The 21,208-nt window shown below is 40.6% G+C and overlaps 1 protein-coding gene across 5 annotated transcripts in view; it reads right to left on the reverse strand.

The window, feature by feature from the left end:
• The window catches only part of ZFYVE26 (zinc finger FYVE-type containing 26), a 61,374-nt gene that overhangs the window by 24,013 nt on the left and 16,153 nt on the right, over positions 1–21,208 (reverse strand). For 3 of the 5 annotated variants that reach the window (XM_081342619.1, XM_081342615.1, XM_081342616.1), the window contains 14 exons: positions 20,687–20,899; positions 18,937–19,596; positions 16,615–16,704; positions 14,432–14,500; positions 13,150–13,298; positions 12,333–12,531; positions 10,469–10,732; positions 10,227–10,337; positions 8,669–8,833; positions 7,440–7,667; positions 6,954–7,059; positions 4,385–5,124; positions 3,488–3,684; positions 579–683 (listed from right to left, as the gene is read on the reverse strand). In XM_081342619.1, the coding sequence (XP_081198745.1) occupies positions 579–683; positions 3,488–3,684; positions 4,385–5,124; positions 6,954–7,059; positions 7,440–7,667; positions 8,669–8,833; positions 10,227–10,337; positions 10,469–10,732; positions 12,333–12,531; positions 13,150–13,298; positions 14,432–14,500; positions 16,615–16,704; positions 18,937–19,596; positions 20,687–20,899 (3,296 nt within the window). The remainder of the gene's footprint in view (positions 1–578; positions 684–3,487; positions 3,685–4,384; positions 5,125–6,953; positions 7,060–7,439; positions 7,668–8,668; positions 8,834–10,226; positions 10,338–10,468; positions 10,733–12,332; positions 12,532–13,149; positions 13,299–14,431; positions 14,501–16,614; positions 16,705–18,936; positions 19,597–20,686; positions 20,900–21,208) is intronic. The other 2 variants (XM_081342618.1, XM_081342617.1) reach the window with 2 other exon arrangements.

Genomic DNA, 21,208 nt, shown 5'->3' on the forward strand with positions numbered 1-21,208 from the left:
TCCGTGCGCCTTTGGCATCTAGTCATGCCGGCCACATGACCACGGAGACGTCCTTGGACAAGCACTGGCTCTTCGGCTTTGAAACGGAGATGAGCACTGGCCCTAGAGTCTGAAACGACTAGCACTTTTAAACGACTTTACCTTTTATTCCTCTAATTGTTAAAGTCATGGTAAAGGTCAGACTCTCTACTCCTGGCAACTCCCTAGATCAATCCCTTCAGTTTGCTTGCCAAGTTTTCTTGAAAATGGCTTGCCGCTATTTTCTTCTCAAGGCTGAGAGGAATGACTGGCCTAAAATCGTCCAGCTGGCTTTGTGCCCAAGGTAGGGCTAAAATTTATGATCTCCCACTTTCTAGCCTAGTGCATTTAACCGCTACACTAAACGACTTCCTTAGTTCTTTTCTGCAACAGAATTGTTATATGGGCTAAAGAGAAAGCTCTGCCCTTTGCCTTTTTTAGAAACAGTTGACCACAGTAAAGAAAAGGATGCTAAAATAAATGGAATTATTGCCGGACAGAGAATACACGAGAACAAGCCTCTAAGAGAAAAGTACTTAACACAGCTGCAAATGTCCTACCTTTGCTTCTAAAATCATTGCCACAATGGCCTGGGGATCTTCTGTACAGGTCCTCTTCAGATCTTGCCAGTCATGCCAGGTGTGGACAGTCTGTAGTCTCAGAATCTGATAATCCAAATCAAATAAAACTGAACAAGCACTGCCATAAAAATTATTCTGCAAGGCTGGCGAGTACGTGGATTTCTTTATTAGTTAAGTTAGTCGCTTCTTCCAAAGTTCTGTTACCTCCAGAGCTGTCAGGTTCAAGAGATAAGGAGCCTCTGGTCTCTCCTTTTCAATGCAAATAACCTTTCCATTCTTTCAATGCAGTTAACCCTTCACTCTCCCTAATCAGGTAACCAGCTTCCTGTTCCCATCAGTAGGTTTAGCGCATGCAGTTTGGGAAGCAGAGAATACCCCTCATTTCATTCATACTCATACGAATTCACAGATCTCAGCCTCATGATCAATTGCCTTGGCACTGCGCCCTGGCTCCAGATCTGGGGGGGACAAGGGGGGGCGGGGAGGCGAGTACTATGAACTTGAGTGCTAAAGAACCCAGAGTTACAGACATCTTATGATTCAAGTGCCTCTCCTGCCACTGTCTGTCATGGCTGATCCGAATGAGAGTTCCCCTGTGTGAATATGTTGTTCCTACCGCTTAATAAAGTTGTATATGTTGCTGCTGCAATCCTGGCATCTTTCGTTCATTTTATCTACATAGTCTCTTCTAGTGGGGAGCTATTGCCTTTCCACAAATAGGCACCTAGGCTCAAATTTTTATTTCTTTCAAAACGACAGCTGAACAGCTGCTCCGGGAATAAGTCTAAATTAGAAATGAGCAACTTCTCATAAGCAGAAATAGTTATCACTAGGATTTTTTTTAGTAATACCATCAGTGTATATTACATTCTCCATCCATAAATATGTATATCAACTAAATCTGACTGCAAGAAAAAAGGAGACAAGAAAATGAAGAGGGAAGAGTGGAACTGTCCCCTGTCCCCCTCACTGAAACCCCCCCCCTCCAACCCAGAGATCTTATCAAGTAATAACCAAATAATTTCCACTACCTTCAAGGCTAATATGAGAAAAACAAGGAAATTGCATCTTAGGGTATTTCATTGTTCAAGAAAATAACTTCTTGAAGGACACATTAGAAGCACAAAATTAGAAATATGCATTCTGGCCAATAATACATCCAGGGCTTTTTTTCTCATAGAACGCTCAGAACGGAGTTCCGGCACCTTTTTTGGATGGAACCTTGTAGGGTAGTCAAGGTGGGTTGTATGACATGTGTGAGTTCCGGCACCTTTTTCTTTTACAAAAAAAGCACTGACTACATCTAAGTGTTGAAACAGTGGCTTCCAATCACTGACTTATTACAGTCAATCCCTCTTACTCAACCCAGCCAACCTCGCAGGATTGCTACTGTGGGGAAAATTGGAGGAGTTACACCACCACCTTGAGCTCTTAGAGAACAGGCATAAATACTCCAACACAGACCTTGTGGAGAGCGCTTGCCAGGTTTTCCCTTTAATAGGAAGCAAGCAGACTGTGGATAGAGTAGCAGTAACTAAATAATATTGAAGAATTATTCTGAAGTAAATGCTAGTGGAGCGGACACCCAGCCACCACAGTCTCTGCTTGGTCAAACCCAGTTCACTCAAGGTAACCGTGTTTATTTTGTATACCGGTCTAAGGAATCTCCTTGAAGAACTAATATGTGTATGTTTATTCTGCCTTTTTCCTTTTCTAGTGAAGTGTTCAATAACCATTGTCCTTTTTTTTAATGAAATCGTATTAACTCTCTTCAGCTTCTTGGCAATTTTACTTGAGATAGTTACCGAACAACCTCTTCTCCACAGGCTCTAGAAAGTTTACGCCCAATAAAGTTTACGCACCAAAGAACAGATGCCTCAAGTATAGGGAACGGTTGCTGGAAGATCGGCAGTTTGGCGGGTCGAATCCCGAGTGCCGCGTAACAGAGTGAGCGCCTGTTACTCGTCCCAGCTTCTGCCAACCTAGCAGTTCAAAAGCACATAAAAATGCAAGTAGAAAAATAGGGACCACTACGGTGGGAAGGTAACAGCGTTCTCTGCACCTTTGGCGTCCAGTTATGCCGGCCACATGACCACGGAGACATCCTCGGACAAGCGCTGGCTCTTCGGCTTTGAAACGGAGATGAGAACCAGCCCCTAGAGTCAGAAATGACTAGCACGTATGTGCGGGGAACCTTTACCTTTTACCTTTAGTTTAACGAAGAGAAGAGCAAGGGGTGACACGATAACAGTGTTCCAATATCTCTGGGGCTGCCACAAGGAAGAGGGAGTCAAGCTATTCTCCAAAGCGCCTGAAGGCAGGACAAGAAGCAACGGATGGAAACTAGTCAAGGAGAGAAGCAACCTAGAACTAAGGAGAAACTTCCTGACAGTTAGAACAATTAACCAGTGGAACAACCTGCCACCAGGTGTGGTGAATGCTCCAACACTGGAAGTTTTTAAGAAGAGACTGGACAGCCATTTGTCTGAAATGGTATAGGGTTTCCTGCCTGAGCAGGGGGCTGGACTAGATGACCTCCAAGGTCCCTTCCAACTACTTCTTCTTCTTCTTCTTCTTCTTCTTCTTCTTCTTCTTCTTCTTCTTCTTCTTCTTCTTCTTCTTCTTCTTCTTCCTCCTCCTCCTCCTTCTTCTTCTTATTATTATTATTATTTTCCACATTCATCTCAAAAATGGAACAAGTGCATGATGAGCAGCAGACGAGGCAGTCAGGCATGCTTCCCTAAATCGAAGGAGCTTTGATGCACACACACACACACACACACACACACACACACACACACACACATAAAGTTATTTCCACATTCAGCAAGAGAAAGGGACAAAGGAACTCAGAGAAGTACTCTATCCCAAATGCGATGCCTCTATACCTTTTGATAAACTTGAAGCTCCTTGATCTTGCCCTGCAGATCAAATTTGAGATCTTCAATTACTTCGGGATCACAGGCACAATAAGCTAATATTTCCAGACAAGCCTCCAGAGGCCATCTATCCAGAAACTGAAGGGCCAATCTGCTCCTCAGCACGGCATCTCTCACTGGGAACAGGTAGTGCCACCCATCCTCATCTGAAAAGGAAGCATTTTTCAAAGACAGAAAAGCAGACTCAGGGCATTTTAGCAATGAGGGATAAACCTTGTAACGAATAACCTAGAACTAGGAAAGCAGTAACAATTATTAGGAACACAGAAAACTTTCTTACACAAACCACTTGCTCATGTGTTTAGTTTTGGATGCAGGAACTAACATCTCTATTCCTAAAGGTTTCTTTCCTAATTCTATCTGAAAAAGCCAGAGATTTCACATGGGTCCCCAATTCAAAATATACGATCAATTCTAGCTTTTTCCTTCATTAACAGAGGTATGCCCCTCTCTCATAGTAAAACAGAAATAACGGAATGAAGGCGAATATATGTGTCCCAGAATAATGTTGCAGGATCCAACACACTCTGCTTGAGAGAAGTTCTCTGAGGATGGGCTCCATCACAAGTCCAAAAGCTTGGAAGACAAAGCCTCTGGTCCCGGTGACCGTCCCAGATTGGATCCAGCATAACTGAAGTGATTTCTTTTCATTTCTCCTTTTATCCTCCCCTTTCCACCTCAACCAGACCACCTTTTGTGGACTGCTAGAAGACCCAGCATGAGCCCATTGCTAGATACTGTGGCTTAAAGCATTTTCTCTCAAAAGCTATAAGCTTAAATCACTCATCTGCAACTTCATATCCAAAACACCATTTGTCTAAAGAAAGAGTATAGATTTTTTTTTACCATCAGCGGTGGCACAGCTCAATACAGCATCCCGTACGGTGACTAGCTCCTGCATATCCTGGCTGTAGAAATCCAAGATTTTGAGGGCCCTGGGCCAATCCCTTGCTGTGAGAGCTTGTTCAAAGGTCTCCATTAGCACTTCAACAGCTAGGGAGGAGTGCAATCCCAGGAAAAGCAATGAGATGTAAGACTTGCCACAAAGTTCACTAGCCAATCCGATTCCTTTATCCTGAGGCTCCTGTAGAGGCTCGAACATAGCAAGAAGAAAACTTTCTAGAAAGGGGAACTCCTTTAACAATATTTCACATTCTTTGGAAATCTGGTCCATAGACAAGGGTGCTTCCCTTTTTCCTCGGAACTCAATCCATGATAAGCTCTGTTTGGGTGGCTTTTGCACTTTTAAGGCAGTAAGACAAGCCATGGTAGCTAAGAGTTTTGACTGAGATTTTAAAAAATTGAGGGTGGACGCGGTGAGTGAATGCTGATTAAGATCAGACAGTGAAGAGATGGGATTATTGGAAGCGTTCTCAGACTCCATGGCTGGATTATGCACTGGAACCTCGATATCTGGCAGACAATGATATGCGTACAAATGCGCTAGGCTACTGATGTTTGTCAAAAGGGATCTAGTCTGGTTGCTTTGCATGTTGGTGCACAGAGGCAATGCCTTACAGCAACACTTGATGATTACTTGCTGCACATTTAAGTTCAGTTCTTCTTTAGCTAGCAGCAAAGACAACCTGCAGGTTTGAGAACACATAAAAATAAATTTGGCCGTACATTATGCACCATCTCCCACATCACACAAAAGGAAAAATTGTTATGGATGAGTATATGTCACCAAATACGTACCAAACATCCCCAAATAAATGTACCCATTGAGCATCTAAACACCTAATGATTGAATAAACATGGGGATGGTAGCTGAGCTGTCTGTGATTAATCATAATTTAACTGGAACATCAGGATCTCTCTCAATTTTGTCATACATTTCTTTATTTTACTTAAAAATATGTTTTTCAATTTTAAAAAAACAGGATTTCTTTAAAAAACAACAACACACTAAGCTCCAAAGAGATACTCCACAACTAAACGGGTTTTAAGAAAAAAGTACCATACAAATTTATCATCTTGTTTTAGGCGGCGAAAACATTACATATTGAAAAATTTCACATACAATTAATTAATTGCCATACATCCCATAGCCTAGAACAGATTCAGTGCTGATTTATATAGAAATTATAAAACATAATATGTGTGCTGAATAACCTGATTTTAACATTTCCCATGTTAATAATTAGTACTTCTATATGGAAGATCAGAGAGTGGATCATGCAAAAATGCATCTCTTTATAATGGTTGTTTTCACCATGTCAGAAAGATTATTTCAGAAGACTTTGTGCTGTAAATAACATATGTTAATTATGAAGCTCATTTGATATTCTCTGCTGTAATCCCTAATTTCCCTAGTATACAAAAATAGACTTTGAAAAATATGTTATCTTTTATCATAGCATCTAACATTACCTCCAAATAACATAGTGACTTTAGTCTCAGTTCTACATTTGAGGATTATATATTAACTAGGACATGTATAAATTACTTGTTCAGATCCCATACAGGAAAACCACATTAATATTTAGAACAGTTGAAACAAAATTACAGGTAGTCCTCGACTTAGGACCACAAATTGGGATCGGAACGTCAGTCATTAAATAATTGCACCCAATTCTACAACTCTCTCGCCACTTTAACAGTTGTTCAGTGAATCATGTGGCTATTATGTGAACCCAGCTTTTTCATTCCCTTTGCTTGTCAGATACCCCCTGGGAAGATCATAAACGGAGATCATGTGACCACGGGGTGCTGCAACTGTTATAGATACCAGTCAGTTGCCAGGCACCTGAATTTTGATCATGTGGATGCAGGAATGCTGCAATGGTTGTAAGTGCAAGGCCCAATCATAAATCACTTTTTTTTGGCACTGTCATAACTTCAAATGGCCATTAAATCAACGATCCTAAGTCAAGGATTACTTGTGTTTTACGTCAGTCGAAAACAATGTATATAAACTACTCTACTGAGATACCTGACACTGCTATTACTACAACAAAAACATGCTGAATCATTTAATAGCAATTGTATTTAAGTGGATTGTGGAGTCTTTTGTAACAAAAGCTTAGTGATCTAAATTCAACACAACACAGTACTTAATTGCAATTGATTCTGATAACACGATCACTAAGCAACACGTGATTGAAAGAGAAAGAAAGACAAAGAAAAATCAAGAGATGCTGCAAAGATTGCTGATTGCTGCTGTCTCATTTAGATAAAGTTCTCTCATACTATGCCAGAATTACCGGTAATTCCACTCCAGCGTGCAGAGATCTGAACATAATTGTGCATATTGGTTGGGGAAATGATTTTTTTTACCATCATTGACTATGGCTTTATTATTGCTGCCATTTGCAAATGGCCACTTTACGAAGCAGTTGCTAAACAAAAACTATCTGTAATATTTCCGAAGAAGCACGTTCAGCCATTGAGCACCTATATGAAAGACTCTTACCTATCAGGGGCAATCTGTTTCTCAAATAGAAGCTGGGATAGCAAATGAGATGGACTTTGTTGGAGCAAAATGAATGGATTTCCAACTTGTATCTCTGCAGACTGATCTAGAAGCAAAGAAAGTTATTTAAAAATAATGTATTGGTCGGACTTCATTTCCCTGTATGCCCCCAAACCCATCTTCCACATCTCTTGACATGCGGTAATGTTGACAGCTTGTTATGATATTTTTGCAGTATTCCAATTTCTGTTATGAATCGGCAAATTAGTTTATAGATTTTTACTTTTTGTCTTAATAAAATATGCTTAAAATAGCTGAATAGTTCAGTGTGAACTGAAATATAGACAAAGGGGAATGCCATCATTTAAAGTTCCTATGAATCTGTTATTTTTCTGCTCTTTATTGTTCTGCTTTCTTTCATTATTAAAAGTGGATCCTCTTGAACTAAACCTACATACCTTGCTTCAATAGGGTGCAATCTCTCACCTATTTCTGGCGTGAGGCTTTGAAAGATAATGGCGGCCAGCTTGTTAATATAATCAAAAAATGTTTGTACATAGGCAGTCTGCCCATAGCCCTCCTGCATGGTCACAGCATATTGGTCCAAGATTTTTAGGAGATGTTTGATCTGACCACAAACTGGATGTGCCTCTAATTCTGTTGGTTTCAGAAAAGCTTGTTCTACCAAAGAAGCAAGCACGCTGCCTTTGGAGTCTGTAAAAACAAAAAAGATTAGATGTTACAGATCTAGGAAATCCAACTCTTTCCATCAATAAGAGAAACCTCCCACATTTACAGTAATATTAAACTGAAAGAATTTAAAAAGGGCTATTATATAATCTATATTTTATATAATAATAATAATAATAATAATAATAATAATAATAATAATAATAATAATAATAATAATAATAATTTAATTTCTATACCGCCCTTCTCCCGAAGGACTCAGGGCGGTGTACAGGGCAAATACAATAAAAATACAATATACAAAAGTTAAAAAGGAATTAAATAATACAGCCCAATAACAATAAAAATACAATTAATATTAATATTAAAATACCCCAAACCCATCAGACCAGGCCGGCTTGTTCAAATAAGTATGTTTTTAGATCACGTCGGAAGGAGCAAAGGTCGGGAGCCATCCGGAGCTCCACCGGTAAACGGTTCCAAAGGTCTGGCGCGCCCACAGAGAATGCCCTCCCCCTGGGGGCCGCCACTCGACACTCTTTGACCGACGGCACCCTAAGGAGGCCCTCTCTGTGGGAGCGCACTGGACGAAGGGAAGTCGATGCCGGCAGCAGGTGCTCCCGTACGTAATCCGGACCCATGCCATTTAGGGCTTTATAGGTCATTACCAGCACCTTGAATCTTATCCGGAGGGCAACCGGAAGCCAATGCAGCTTGCGGAGTAGAGGTGTTACATGGGAGTATCGGGAAACCCCCACCACCACTCGCGCGGCTGCATTCTGCACCAGCTGAAGCCTCCGAGTAGTCCTCAAGGGCAGCCCCATGTACAGAGCATTGCAGTAGTCCAAATTTAAAAGTTCTTTTATTGTTTGAAATGTTAAATCCTATTTTAACTGCAATCCTATTTTTGAAAGCTGCCCTGAGCTTTGTGCAGGTGAGGCATAAAAATCTAAACACATTTCGTACCAGATAAATAGTTAAAAATTCATGAGCAGAAAAAAAAGTAGTTCACCCACATATGTTACCTGGGAAATCTTCTACATGTGCCAGATTTTGCAGGATTTCATCCAAATGCTGTGACAAAACAAGCTGATTAGTAATACAGTCTGCAGTGAGATCTGGGTAACAGGTCTGCAGCAAATCCACAATGCTGCAGTGGAAATGACAACTTATTTTCTCATCAGAAATTTCTGTTAGAAAACAGTGGGAAAATTCATTAAGATAAACATTTCAGTCTCACTTGTAACACTAAACACCTAGGCAAAAAACACATGAGAGAAATTAAATGGGGCAAAATAATGAATTCTTTCAAACGGTCCTACTATCAGCTCTTTGTGTGGTTCATACACCAGAGTTTATAATTCAGCACTGACATGAGGAGGAGGGGGGGGAAGGGGGGAAGAAGAGGAAGAGGAAGATGGAGGAGGAGGAAGTGAAGAAGGAGGGGAAGGAGAAGGGGAAGGAGGGAAGAAGAGGAAGGAAGAAGAGGGAGGAGGAGGGGGGGGCAGAAGCAGCATATGCAAAGAGATACAGAAAATGGGCAATGCTTTAAACCGGTTTGTTCCATACTTGGCAAGGTTAAGATGTATGGCTGAGGAATTTGGGAAGCAGAATCCACATATCTTAAAGTTGCCAAGTTTGAAAACAAGCTTTCCAAAACGGACTGCCAAAAATTATCTTCCACAAGTACCCTTCTGGCAACTCTCAGTTGGCAAACCAGGGAACCAACAGATAATCAAGCAAACCAATCTTGGTGCCAAGTCTTTTTAATTGCTGAGCTTATATTTTTTTCTATAGGCAAGCAAGGAGTGGCTTTGTTGATACCAAAGACATCTATGTTTATAATATAGTTTGTAAACCAGTCACTGTTGAGGGATTCTTAACGGTGATCTAGAAGTGAGGACACAAGTAACTGATTTTAAAAAAATGGGAGGCCTGCAACATAGTGTATACATAATAGGGATATTTTAATATACATGCACTCTAAAAACCAGTTTGACTGAAAACATTTAATCTTCTTTTTGCCTTTTATTTGGTGGCGGACAGAATTTTACAGGAGTTTGGGGTAGCAGGGAAAACAATACAACACCATCTCCACAACTTAAGTGCTTGTATGTGGCACCAGAACACAAGAGTGGAAGGGCAGGGGTTGTGTTGTGACAGTATAGAACACATCATTTTCCCATTGCTATGGCTAGCTACGGGTACCTGTGTTTACATCTCACTTTTCCCAGCATTTCAAAATACCTAGCAATAATGACAATACAAATCTTACAAACTGTAAGAGCAGTAAAAAAAAAAGAAAAACACCTTAAAAAGTAAAAACGTTAACAATTAGGAGGAGGAGATTAAATGACATGAAACTAAACTCAAAGGAATTACTCAATGAATACAATAAACACAGATCCTCAGAAAGAGCAGTGAAAAACAGGAAGCAAAAGGAAAAAAAAAACTTCTTTCATGAAAAGGTGGCCATTTAAAGAAGCTCCAATGAGCTCCTTAGGAAGCGGTACCAGAGCACAACTATAAGAATGGAGGATAGTGCACGGGTGAACGAAGTAATGACCCAAAGCAAAAAATTACCTGATTTGGGCTGCCCTTGTGGTATGTTGATAATTTTACTTATTTGCTGGAGAACTGCTGGGAACCCTTTCAGGCCATCAGGATTCTGGTGAACGGAATCAAGTCTTCTGCCTTTTATTAGATGTAAGGTGACAATCCAGGAAGAAGATATATGAGTAGAATTATATACACACCTTACCACTATTTTCCCTCACTTAACTTCTTCGCATTTTTAAAATACTAAACAGAACAGGGAAACTTACCTCTGGTTTCAAGGCTATTCTGCAATTTTCTCTCTGCTGTTTCTAAGAGCTGCTTGCAGGTTTTCCATAAATTGCACTGAGTAGTTGCCAAATCGAATATGGCCATAGCAGAAGGACAAAGATCTTCCAGAATATTATTCAAAGGGTCAGTACTTTCCAGTTGGATGCTGCTGGTCCAGAGGTTCTCTTGGAGCACAGGTGCAAGGCTTTCTGAAGGGGCAAGCAGCTTATCCGTGACATCCGAAATGGAGTAAAACACCATCCCTTGGGAAACCAAAAAGGAAAAACGTATCTGGGACTTATTACAGGTTTTTCAGTCCTCAAGCCTTCTTTAAGTTTTTCTTCCACTTTGCCTAATTTCAGAAGTGCGCAACTTTTTAATGCTTATTGTGGTTTTTACTTGAAACTGAGCGGAGCACAACCATTGCTTTTCATTTTTCTGCTTCTATTAGCAAGATGGAAATAGGGCTTGCAGTTATAAAGACTTGGACATAAAAAGATCTTATCAGCGTAGAAATACATGATTGCATACATAAGACAGTACCACCGAATTTCTTCAGTTTACAAGTCCTTACTGTACTTCTCCTATTTCAAACTGATTCAGGCATTCCTTTGATCTTATAGCAGGTGAGGATGGGGGATGAAAACCAGGAAATTCCAATAGTAACAATCTACAGCAGGCATGTCAAACTGTCGGCCCATGGGCCGGATGCGTCACGCCGAAACTGCGTCCACCCCATTGCCAGCAATGGGGAAATTTTGTGATATGTTGCGTGATGTCACGAGTTTGACATGCCTGCTCTACAGTGCGTTGTCTGAATTTGGTTGAGTGCTTTGGTTTGTCTATTACTATTACTATTCTTTGTGTGCATATATGCAATATGTACACAGTAGGTGAGTGGGGGAAAATGAGGAACAGAAGCCAGTGATAGAGAAAACATGCTTGAACTAATAACTTCTAACATATTAGTACTCAACTGCTTTGAAATTCATTGAATTTGGTACTCAATGCATTTTGATGTGAAAATTTTATTCTGGTACTAATCATTTGTTTGGTACTAAATGCCAAGCTAAAAGGGACGCCGTGGCTCAGTGTGTTAGGACGCTGAGCTTGTCGATCAGAAGGTCGGCAGTTTGGTGGGTCGAATCCCGAGTGCCGCATAACAGAGTGAGCGCCTGTTACTCGTCCCAGCTTCTGCCAACCTAGCAGTTCGAAAGCACGTAAAAATGCAAGTAGAAAAATAGGGATCACTCCGGTGGGAAGGTAACAGCGTTCCGTGCGCCTTTGGCGTCTAGTCATGCCGGCCACATGACCATGGAGACGTCCTCGGACAAACGCTGGCTCTTCGGCTTTGAAACGGAAATGAGCACCGGCCCCTAGAGTTGGAAACGACTAGCACGCATGTGTGGGGGAACCTTTATCTTTTTAAATGCCAAGCTAGAACTTGTCAATGTTGGCTGCCATGTGACTCACTACATTATTTCTTATGGGGAAAATCTGTCTGATACTCATCATTTTTGGTACTCATTGCATCTCCTGGAATCAATTAATGAAGAGTACCAAAGTACCGCTGTAGAGGGAAGTGAAACCCTTTTTTACTGTAATAAATATCCCAGATCTGTCCTCCATAATCAATTGCAGGGAGAGAAAGAGATTCAACAATTTATCTGTACAACTTCTACGTCATTAGGCAACATACAGCCCACTAGCTATCTATACTCACTTTATCCTTCCATCTCATTCACATATAATATAGAGCAAATTGAAATATATTTCTGTTGAAGTTACATATGTACCATACATATGTATGTGAAGTCTCATTTCCCAGGGCCTCATTTGTTAAAGTGAGTAATCAAATTTTACCAGCAGCTGCTGCATTTCCAATAGCCTGCAGAGTTGAACGGCCACTGCCGGTCTGTTTTAGGTTTCCAGATCCCTCCGATGATTGATGTTCAATCTTGTGTTCCACTTTTGCTAGCTCCCCAATCACTTCTTGGTAACGCTCCATGAAAATTAGTTCACCGTAGGAAGCAGAAGTTTCCAAATCAAACATAATAGCAACCTGATATTACAGAATTAAGAGGCAACACATGCTTGTTAAGTAAGATTTTAAAATATATTTCATTCTTGACACACAAAAATATAAGGTCAGCTTTATTCCAATAAACGTTTCTAATAATTTCTCTGGAAGGATACAGTCAAAGAAGATTTATAAGGCGGTCTGATACGCCAAATAAAGAAATTGCCACTGGGTAATTCAATCTTTCCCAATTTCCTTTAATTTTATGTATAACTTTTTTTTAAAAAAACCAAGCATATTATTGCCTATCTGAATGGACAGATCTCTACTATTTTCGCTGAGGAAACAATGCTAATCCAGAGGTAACTAAAATGTTAATCCAGATTAATTTTGGATTAGGTTTTGAAATGTTCCATATAATGAAAACCTTAGGTCATTCTTCTGCCCTTCTGCCATCGAATACAAACTCTGACAAAAATACATCTCACTTTTCTCAACTAGCAGTACATCCTCCAGAGACTCCTTGGAGTACATAATGCACAAGGAGTAGATCAGAATAACGGGGTATGGATTTCTAAAGGCTCTGGGGAGAGAGTAGAAATTTATAGTAATATTCAGGAATCCAACTGGTTTGTCTACTGAGCTGATCTATGCCATTACCTGATGAGCTTCGATGTAATTTCCTCTCAAGATGCATGCAACAAGAAGAGAGTCCGGTGGGGATAGCATGGCCGGGATGAGGGAATTCTCTGAAGGCTTTATCCAATATTCTGCATCACTACAGTCAGAGGATGCACCGGCACTGCCTTCTAAAAACAAATAAACAAAAAATGCCCTACACATTTTCCTTGCCCAAGAAAAATACCAATACAAGGAGGAATAGTTTTAGAACAACCCCTGTCACCATCAGACGGTTGCAAAATGTAACAGGAAAAAGTAATTTGGTTTGTTTTGATGAGTTTTAAAGTATAATTGTCACTCTTTACAATTGCTGTTTCCATAGTACAGTACCAATGAATCAATCAATCAATCAATCAATCAATCAATCAATCAATCAATCAATCTGTTAATTGTATCTTTGAAAGCCACAATATTAAAACAGATTGAAAACTGAAGTGGCATGTTCACAAGCATTTACAGAAGAAAAAAAACCTCAGCCATAATTTAGAAACCAAAACTGCCATTGGAAATACAGGTACTCCTCAACTTACAACCGTTCGTTTAGTGACCGTTCGAAGTTACAATGTCACTGAAAAAAGTGACCTATGACCATTTTTCACACTTACAATCGTTGCAGCATCCCCACGGTCGCTTGATCAAAATTCAGATGCTTTGGCGCAACTGACTCATATTTATGACGGTTGCGGGGTCCCGGAGTCATGGGATCACCTTTTGCAACCTTCCGACAAGCAAAGTCAATGGGGAAGTCAGATTCACTTAGCAACCATGCTACTAACTGAACAACTGCAGTGATTCACTTAACAACTGTGGCAAGAAAGTCATAAGATGGGGCAAAACTCAATTAACAAATGTCCCACCTTGCAACAGAAATGCTTTGCAGTAGAAGCTGTGGTCGTAAGTCGAGGACTAGCTTTATGCAAGAGAAAAGGCAAAGCCTCTGAAAGAAAAGAGCATGTGTAAAGCATCTCTTTGAACAGTTTAATGCCAGCTTGTTTGCAGGGCTTGTACACCTGCACTGCAAGCCACCCTGGGCTATTTCCACATGGATCGGCACACACAATCCGCTCGGTTTTGCTTTCTTCCCAGCAACTGCACCTTTCAAAGCAACTGCACAAATTTTGCAAATGAATGGGTTGCTTTACTGAGTAAACATGAAGTATTTCGTAAAAACACATTTAAAGATTTTACAAGCTGTCTTAGGTAAGGATCCCTGAGACAGAAGCCAGATGGGGGTTCCATGACCAAGAAAGCTCTTCCATACCTGATGTGCTGGTGATACTTAATTCACTGCTGGAGCTCTCCAGGGATGGGTTTGAGGTTCTTTTGTGTTCTGAAGCAGGAAAAAGAAAAAGTCGAGTGAAGCATATCACTTTACTTTCATTACAGCATCCACAGACTAACTGAGAGATCAGTGCTAAAACTAAAGGTTATCCAGTCTAGAGAAACTCTTACATTATTACCTTGGGCTGGCTTAGTGAATTCATACACAGAGTACAATTTACTAAATTATTTTACATACTGGGCTCATATATTAACTTCAAGACAGCACAGCCACTGCCCAAAATATCTAGTAAGTAAAGGTAAAGGTTCACCCGCTCATCTCCGTTTCAAAGCCGAAGAACCAGCGCTTGTCCGAGGACGTCTCCGTGGTCATGTGGCTGGCATAACTAGACGCCAAAGGCGCACGGAACGCTGTTACCTTCCCACCGTAGTGGTCCCTATTTTTCTACTTGCATTTTTACATGCTTTCGAACTGCTAGGTTGGCAGAAGCTGGGACGAGTAACAGGCGCTCACTCTGTTACGCGGGACTCGGGATTCAACCCGCCAAACTGCTGACCTTCTGATCGACAAGCTCAGCGTCCTAATCCACTGAGCCACCGTGTCCCTGCTAAAAATATCTAGTACTGGTCTCCAGATTATGCAAATACAGGATACAACACAGCAGAAAGAACATTTAAAATAGTCTGCCCGGAAAGAAAATGTTTTACAGCAACAGCTTAGCTTATATTTGGAGGACTTTGTTCTCCCTGATACTCTCTATAAGATGTAATTTCTTATGACCACGTCTAATATAATTATACACATAGGATCATGACTAGTTCCCACCCTGTTCTTTAACCACTGCAGAACTAAGTGGCAATTTTCTTATTTCTAAGAAGCAAATTCACTTTAAAATTCAGCTGCAGTAAACCCAACTTGATTGTCCTGGACCAAGCAAGCTCCTTCTTAAGCACTGCTGAACAGTGTTTCCAACCCAGTTATTCTGGATGTTTAGATTAATCAGAATCTTTTGTTGAGCTAGAGAGATAGGAGATCCCAAGATTTTAGATCCATGGAGTCTATTCGGAAGCATCCGCTTCTTTTTTTTAAATTTTATTTGTGTTCTGAACCAGCCAACTACCGGCCTTGTAATAAGGCAAACCCCTGTTCAAGCAGTAGAGACTGGAGAGCGTCTGAGGTTGCAAAGCGTCTGCCAAGTTTAATTCACAAGCAAAACAACAGAACAAGAAACACAGGAACTTGAATCCTCAAGCGGAAGGGTTGCTTTCAGCAACCAGCCCCTCCCCAAACACTCCTTTTATTTAGAGTTCAGGGCGTGGTCTCCCTGTGCCTCCTCCCGAGGAGTCCCACAGCCTTTCTTTGTTTGTTCCTGCTCGACTGCCTCCTGCGTCGGGCGTCCTTGAACAGGGCCAGCTGTGGGTCATCATCCTCCGCACTATCGGGCTCACGCAGCTGAGAAGAGGGCCCCGGCTGAGGGCTCTGCGAAGCCTCCAAGCCATCATCAGCCGGTTCGTCTTCCACACCCTCCTCCTCCCCCTCATCTGAGTCATCCGATACATCTGAACCGGCTGCCGGACCCACCGGCTGGCCCTGAGTCATAACAATTTGCCTTTGCACCTAAGTCTATAGTTAATACTGAATACAGTATAATTTTTCTTAGATACCCCCAATTTAAGATTGCAATTATGAACCGGCATGGGTCACATGATATTGTAGTGAATAAAGAATATGGTCTTGAAAGATAGAAGGACAGGTCCCCTCCCTCAATTCCTATGAAGTTAAAAAGGGGAGGCAAGGTAGCACACTGAGGCTTGCAACATCCTTTTATTATGATTGTTCTAATAAAAGTAGCTCTAACAAAAGCTTTAGGTCTCCAGGGTGTGTCTAGTTGGCTCCCTCTTTTATCTTCATGAGAATTGGAGAGGAGGACTATCTGAGGTGTTTTCAGAAACCATTTTCTTGGCCTGGGCACAAGTGTCATTTATCTGATCATGGCATTGGTAGCGGGTCTTCCCTCTGTCCTCCAAGGCCATCTTCATTCACTACAGAGATATAGAATAGATAAGTGATCAGAATCTCATAGAACCGTGAGGTTCTGACTAGAAGCAGCAATACATCTGTGACAAGTAATATAAGACTCTTAGCTATTTCTACCACTTTACCTGGCTTTTGTCTTTGAGACTGAGTATCCTTTTTCAAGAAGGATGCTTTGGTTAAATTATAGTTTATTCTAGTTGGACCACGATGACTACCTGCAAAAACACCATTAAGTTGTGGTATAATTGTCACTTTATCACAAATATGTTAGATGAAAGCAAAACAAAAAAAGGTATAAACATGCTATCATAAGTTTAATGTCTATAATATCCTTTTACACCAAGGTTAAGGTTAGGGAATGAAGTTGTTCAAAGTTAAACTACACTACGCAAACTCCCCATTTCATTTTTGAGGGCAAATTAGATTTGTTTTTCAGAATTCCATATGTTTCTGGGGACTTTCAGGGAAGAAATAGCAAATTGAAGATGGCTCCATGAAAAGCAGAGCCAAAGACAGCTGGTAAGTAAACTGGTTCTTCAATAAATTCTTTCTGGACAAAGAAAGGACTTGAGTTTGCCCACAAGTGCTCCTGGCAGTTGCTTTTTAAGAGGACAACATAGGGGTGTCTGGCTGGTTTAGAGTCGTCTGTTTCTATAGACAGATTCTATCTAAAAAATGATATGGAAGAGGAACAAGTTGTACCTGACAAGATTGAGACTAAATTGAAAACAGATTTAAAAATGATGGGCTATAAGAATGGCATGGAAAAAAGATGTTACATTGGTCATAAAAAAGCAGGCTAATATCTTAATAATTAAAAGGGATCTACATAGAACAAAGAGAGTGACCTGGATAATTTTCCTATGCTGGGATTACAAGAGGCTTGTTACAAGTTTTAAAGCATTTTCTGAGAAGGGACAAAGAAAAGAAAAAACGAAAAGAACCCAGGTTTTATGACATTATTTGAAAGGACTAAAGATCTAGTTTTCTAGAAATAGAAGGAAGGAATGTAAAATTGATTTATTTGATCAAGGCTAAGATAGATATGCTGTTACCTCTGGTAGCTCTTAATGGACTTTTGTTGACATGAAGGGTGAAATGATAACGTTTTATGGATTTGTTTATAGATAAGAGATGGAATGTGAGAAAAAGAAATGATTTCTCCTATTTTAGGAACATGTGATAAGTTACTAAAATTGTTCATACTTGGGATGAACGTGGAAAATCATGTTATATATTTTTTCTTTTTCTTTACTATATTCTTATTTTTTCTTGTTCTTCAATTTCTCAATTTTTTTCTTTTTTTCTTCGTTTTCTGTACCTTCTTTTTTCTTTCTGTTCTGTTCTTTTTTGCTTGTATTAGTTGTTATTGATGCAATTAGAATTCTTAATAAAATTACCTTAAACAGTGCCATATATTTCTGAAAGGATATTGTGAAAGAAACCAGTGGGAATGCATGGCAAATAAGCTAGGAAAAGGAAAAGGAAGGATGCTTGAAATTGAGAAATGATTACTAAAACAGAGGAATATAAAATAATACCTTCAGTCACAAGCCTCCAGAACAAGTCCTTTAGATCAAGAGAGTTGCAAATACTGAGACTTCTGCTCTATCTCTATTTGGGTAACTTTCCTTACAGCTTCTTTGTTTAAGGCAGAAATATGGCTGCATCGTGTGATTCATCTTAGCCGGAAGAATCAAAGCTCATCATAATCAGGCTTGCACCAAGGAATGCATCCCTAAAACTTTGTCACATTCAAATATATTTCTCTCAGGGGTGCTTGGGGAAGACAAAATGAACTATTGTAACACATCAGCCCCAATACTTGGGGTACATCATACACTATGTTTAGAGGCCCAGATAGGAGAGATAACCTTTTGTAATAAAATAGAAATACGTCACACTGTTGTATCTTCTCCCTGTTCCTTTTCCAAAGCAATTATATTTTGTAGGTTCACCTGTACATACATCTATTTCTTGACCTTTTCCACAGTAGGATATCAAATTACTTCTTTTTAAGCTGTCACCAATAGAAGCACCTGTCCTTTTTTGATAGTTTAAAGCAGGGGTGTCAAACTCAATTTCATTGAGGGCCGCATCAGCATTGCAGTTGCCCTCAGGGGGCCGGGTGGGTATGGCCAGGGTGGGCGTGGCCTACTGGGTGGGCATGGCTAAAGTGCGTATGGCCTACTGGGTGGGCATGGCCAGCTCTACATCATTCGCATCAAGGGTGCCTATGGGTGCCTGGGCAGGAGTGGGACAGATCTGAGGGTCTCTGGCAGAAGGAGGGTCTCTGGGCCAGGGCCAAGGCAGTGGGGGCTGTTCCCTCACTGTTTCCAGGATGACTTCACGGGCCACATGAAACCACTTTGAGGGCCGGATCCGGCCCCCGGGCCTTGTGTTTGACATGTCTGGTTTAAAGAGTGAAATCTCTTAATAATTCTTACCTTTGTTTTTGTTGCTGAGCACTATTCTGTGCCGCCACTGAGCTTCAGAAAGATACTTGGAGAACTGCTGCACACGGATGTTAAAGCTCTCCCTATTTACAGATAAATTCAAGCTATCTAGCAGAGCCAGTTCCAACGTAGGGATGTGTCTTGAATCCCACACAAAAGAATCCTCAATTTCTTTCAAATGCTCCATGAGCATTTTGAGGAATATTTCCAATGCTTCCTCATCTACCAGAAATCCAGAGATATTACTAGTGAAGTGTTTCAAATCCAAATAGCTCAGCCCAAAGGAATCACAATTTCTGTTTTTTGATTCCAAATTGAGCAACGTTTGGCTGCTTTTGTACTCCTGGTGTGCAGAGCAAGTGGGCACATGGGCTTTCATTTCAGGACTGACAGAGTGCTGAGGACTTGGTGAGGTGGATGAATCTTGGCTAGTACAACGCTCTGCTCTCTTGCCCAAATGGCTTTTTTTCCTGAAGCCAGCATCTTCTGCATTATCTTCTTGTAGACAATCACCATAGAGATCATTCGAAGAAACGAAGAGCAAAGAGAATATATTTTCTAGGAGTTCCAACCTTAGAGGAGCAGGTATGCTTCTTAAATAATTCTGACACTTGGAGAGATAGTGAGGAAAGAGACTCGCATAATCTGTTTCTGTGAAGGCAAAACAATTACGTGAACAGATTCAGAATTTTTCTCCAATCAATAACTGTTTGAGAATAGCTGAAATGTCGTTAAAAAATAAATTTGGTTGACTTTCCCATAATGTACTTCTCTGTGATTAACAAACATTACACCCATTTCTTCACTTCCATCTTGTATAAGAGAAATTCTACAGCCTGGGGATCCTGGAAGCGGAGATAGTCATCCCAAGGCTGAGAGCTGGGCCATAGCGGTAGAGGGAGAAACTGAGCTCCATATAATGGAGAATATTCTAAAATTCAGGGGAATCTCAGCCCTAAGTGTCTGATTCTTCTACTGTACTTATAAACTTTATTTTCTGCAAAGCAGAGGTCTCTTCTAAACTTTAAGTACTTAATGTTGGACCTTTTTATAGAAATGCCCATATTTTTTTTAAAATAGAGATTTATAATCGATTAAAGATTGGGAATCTACAATTTGCCATTTGAACACACTTAGTGTGCATCAGGTTGGGGAAAGTTGGGCTAAATAGTATCACCCAAATAGAGAACGCCACAAGGCAGGAGAGCCCATGATGCAGAATGTGGTTATCCTCTAATTCTATAAGCTAGAGCCGTTCCCTAAAACTTTGCACACCCCACCAATACGTCAGTTGAATAAAGGAAAGCAATATCCGTGTACAAGGGAGCTGTGGTGGCGGCACACTGGTTAGAATGAAATATTGCAGGCTCACTCTTCACTGCCAGGAGTTCGATTCTGAGCAGCTCAAGGTTGACTCAGCCTTCCATCCTTCCAAGGTCGGTAAAATGAGGACCCAGCTTGTTAGAGGCAATATGCTGACACTATAAACCGCTCGGAGAGGGCTGTAAAGCACTATGAAGTGCTATATAAGTCTATGTGCTATTGCTATCCAATATTATCATCAAAATGTGCTGCGACACTAGAACAATACCGTAGATAACATTTGCAATGACTGCGCCTGAGTTCTCACTGAATCAAATTCTGAACAAAGCCATTCAAAACAAAAAAGTTCACTTCAAAAAGCACTAACGGCAGAGTGAATAAAAAGCAGCACAAAATTTAGTTACAGGTTCTACAAGACCTGGATAGAGAGGTTGACTGGGAAATTCATTCCGCTCCAGAGGTTCATTGGGGAGCTCAGTGACAAAGTAGTTTGCACAGTCTCTGCAATTTGAACCTCTGTGTGCTTTGACACACAATGCATAGGTGGCATACTTCATGGCACAAAATGCCTGGTAAAGAGTAAGATTGTGTTGTTGACTCAAAAGGCGAACATCTGGCATCACTGCTGAATCTAAAAGAGAACACATAAAAATTAGCCATTAGTTAATGTCGGCATGCATGATTTTTAAGACTCAACAGCTGATCACTAATAAGTTAATCGTTTTAAGACAAAATCCTACAGCCATTGGTCCTCCATCTCCAAGACCAGAGATTCCTTTGGTTTTCTTCCATGAAACAGGAGAAATGGTATTGATCTCAAAGTGGGAAAGTCCACGTTTCATCTTCCACCATCCCTCACCAGCCAAAGCTAGTGTTTCCTGGCAGTTTCCAAATTCAAGAAGGTCTCAAAAGAGCCATAGCAAGGTCAAGATGAGCAATA

Source organism: Vipera berus (genome assembly GCF_964194415.1).
Source record: "Vipera berus genome assembly, chromosome: 1".
Lineage (NCBI taxonomy): Eukaryota > Metazoa > Chordata > Lepidosauria > Squamata > Viperidae > Vipera > Vipera berus.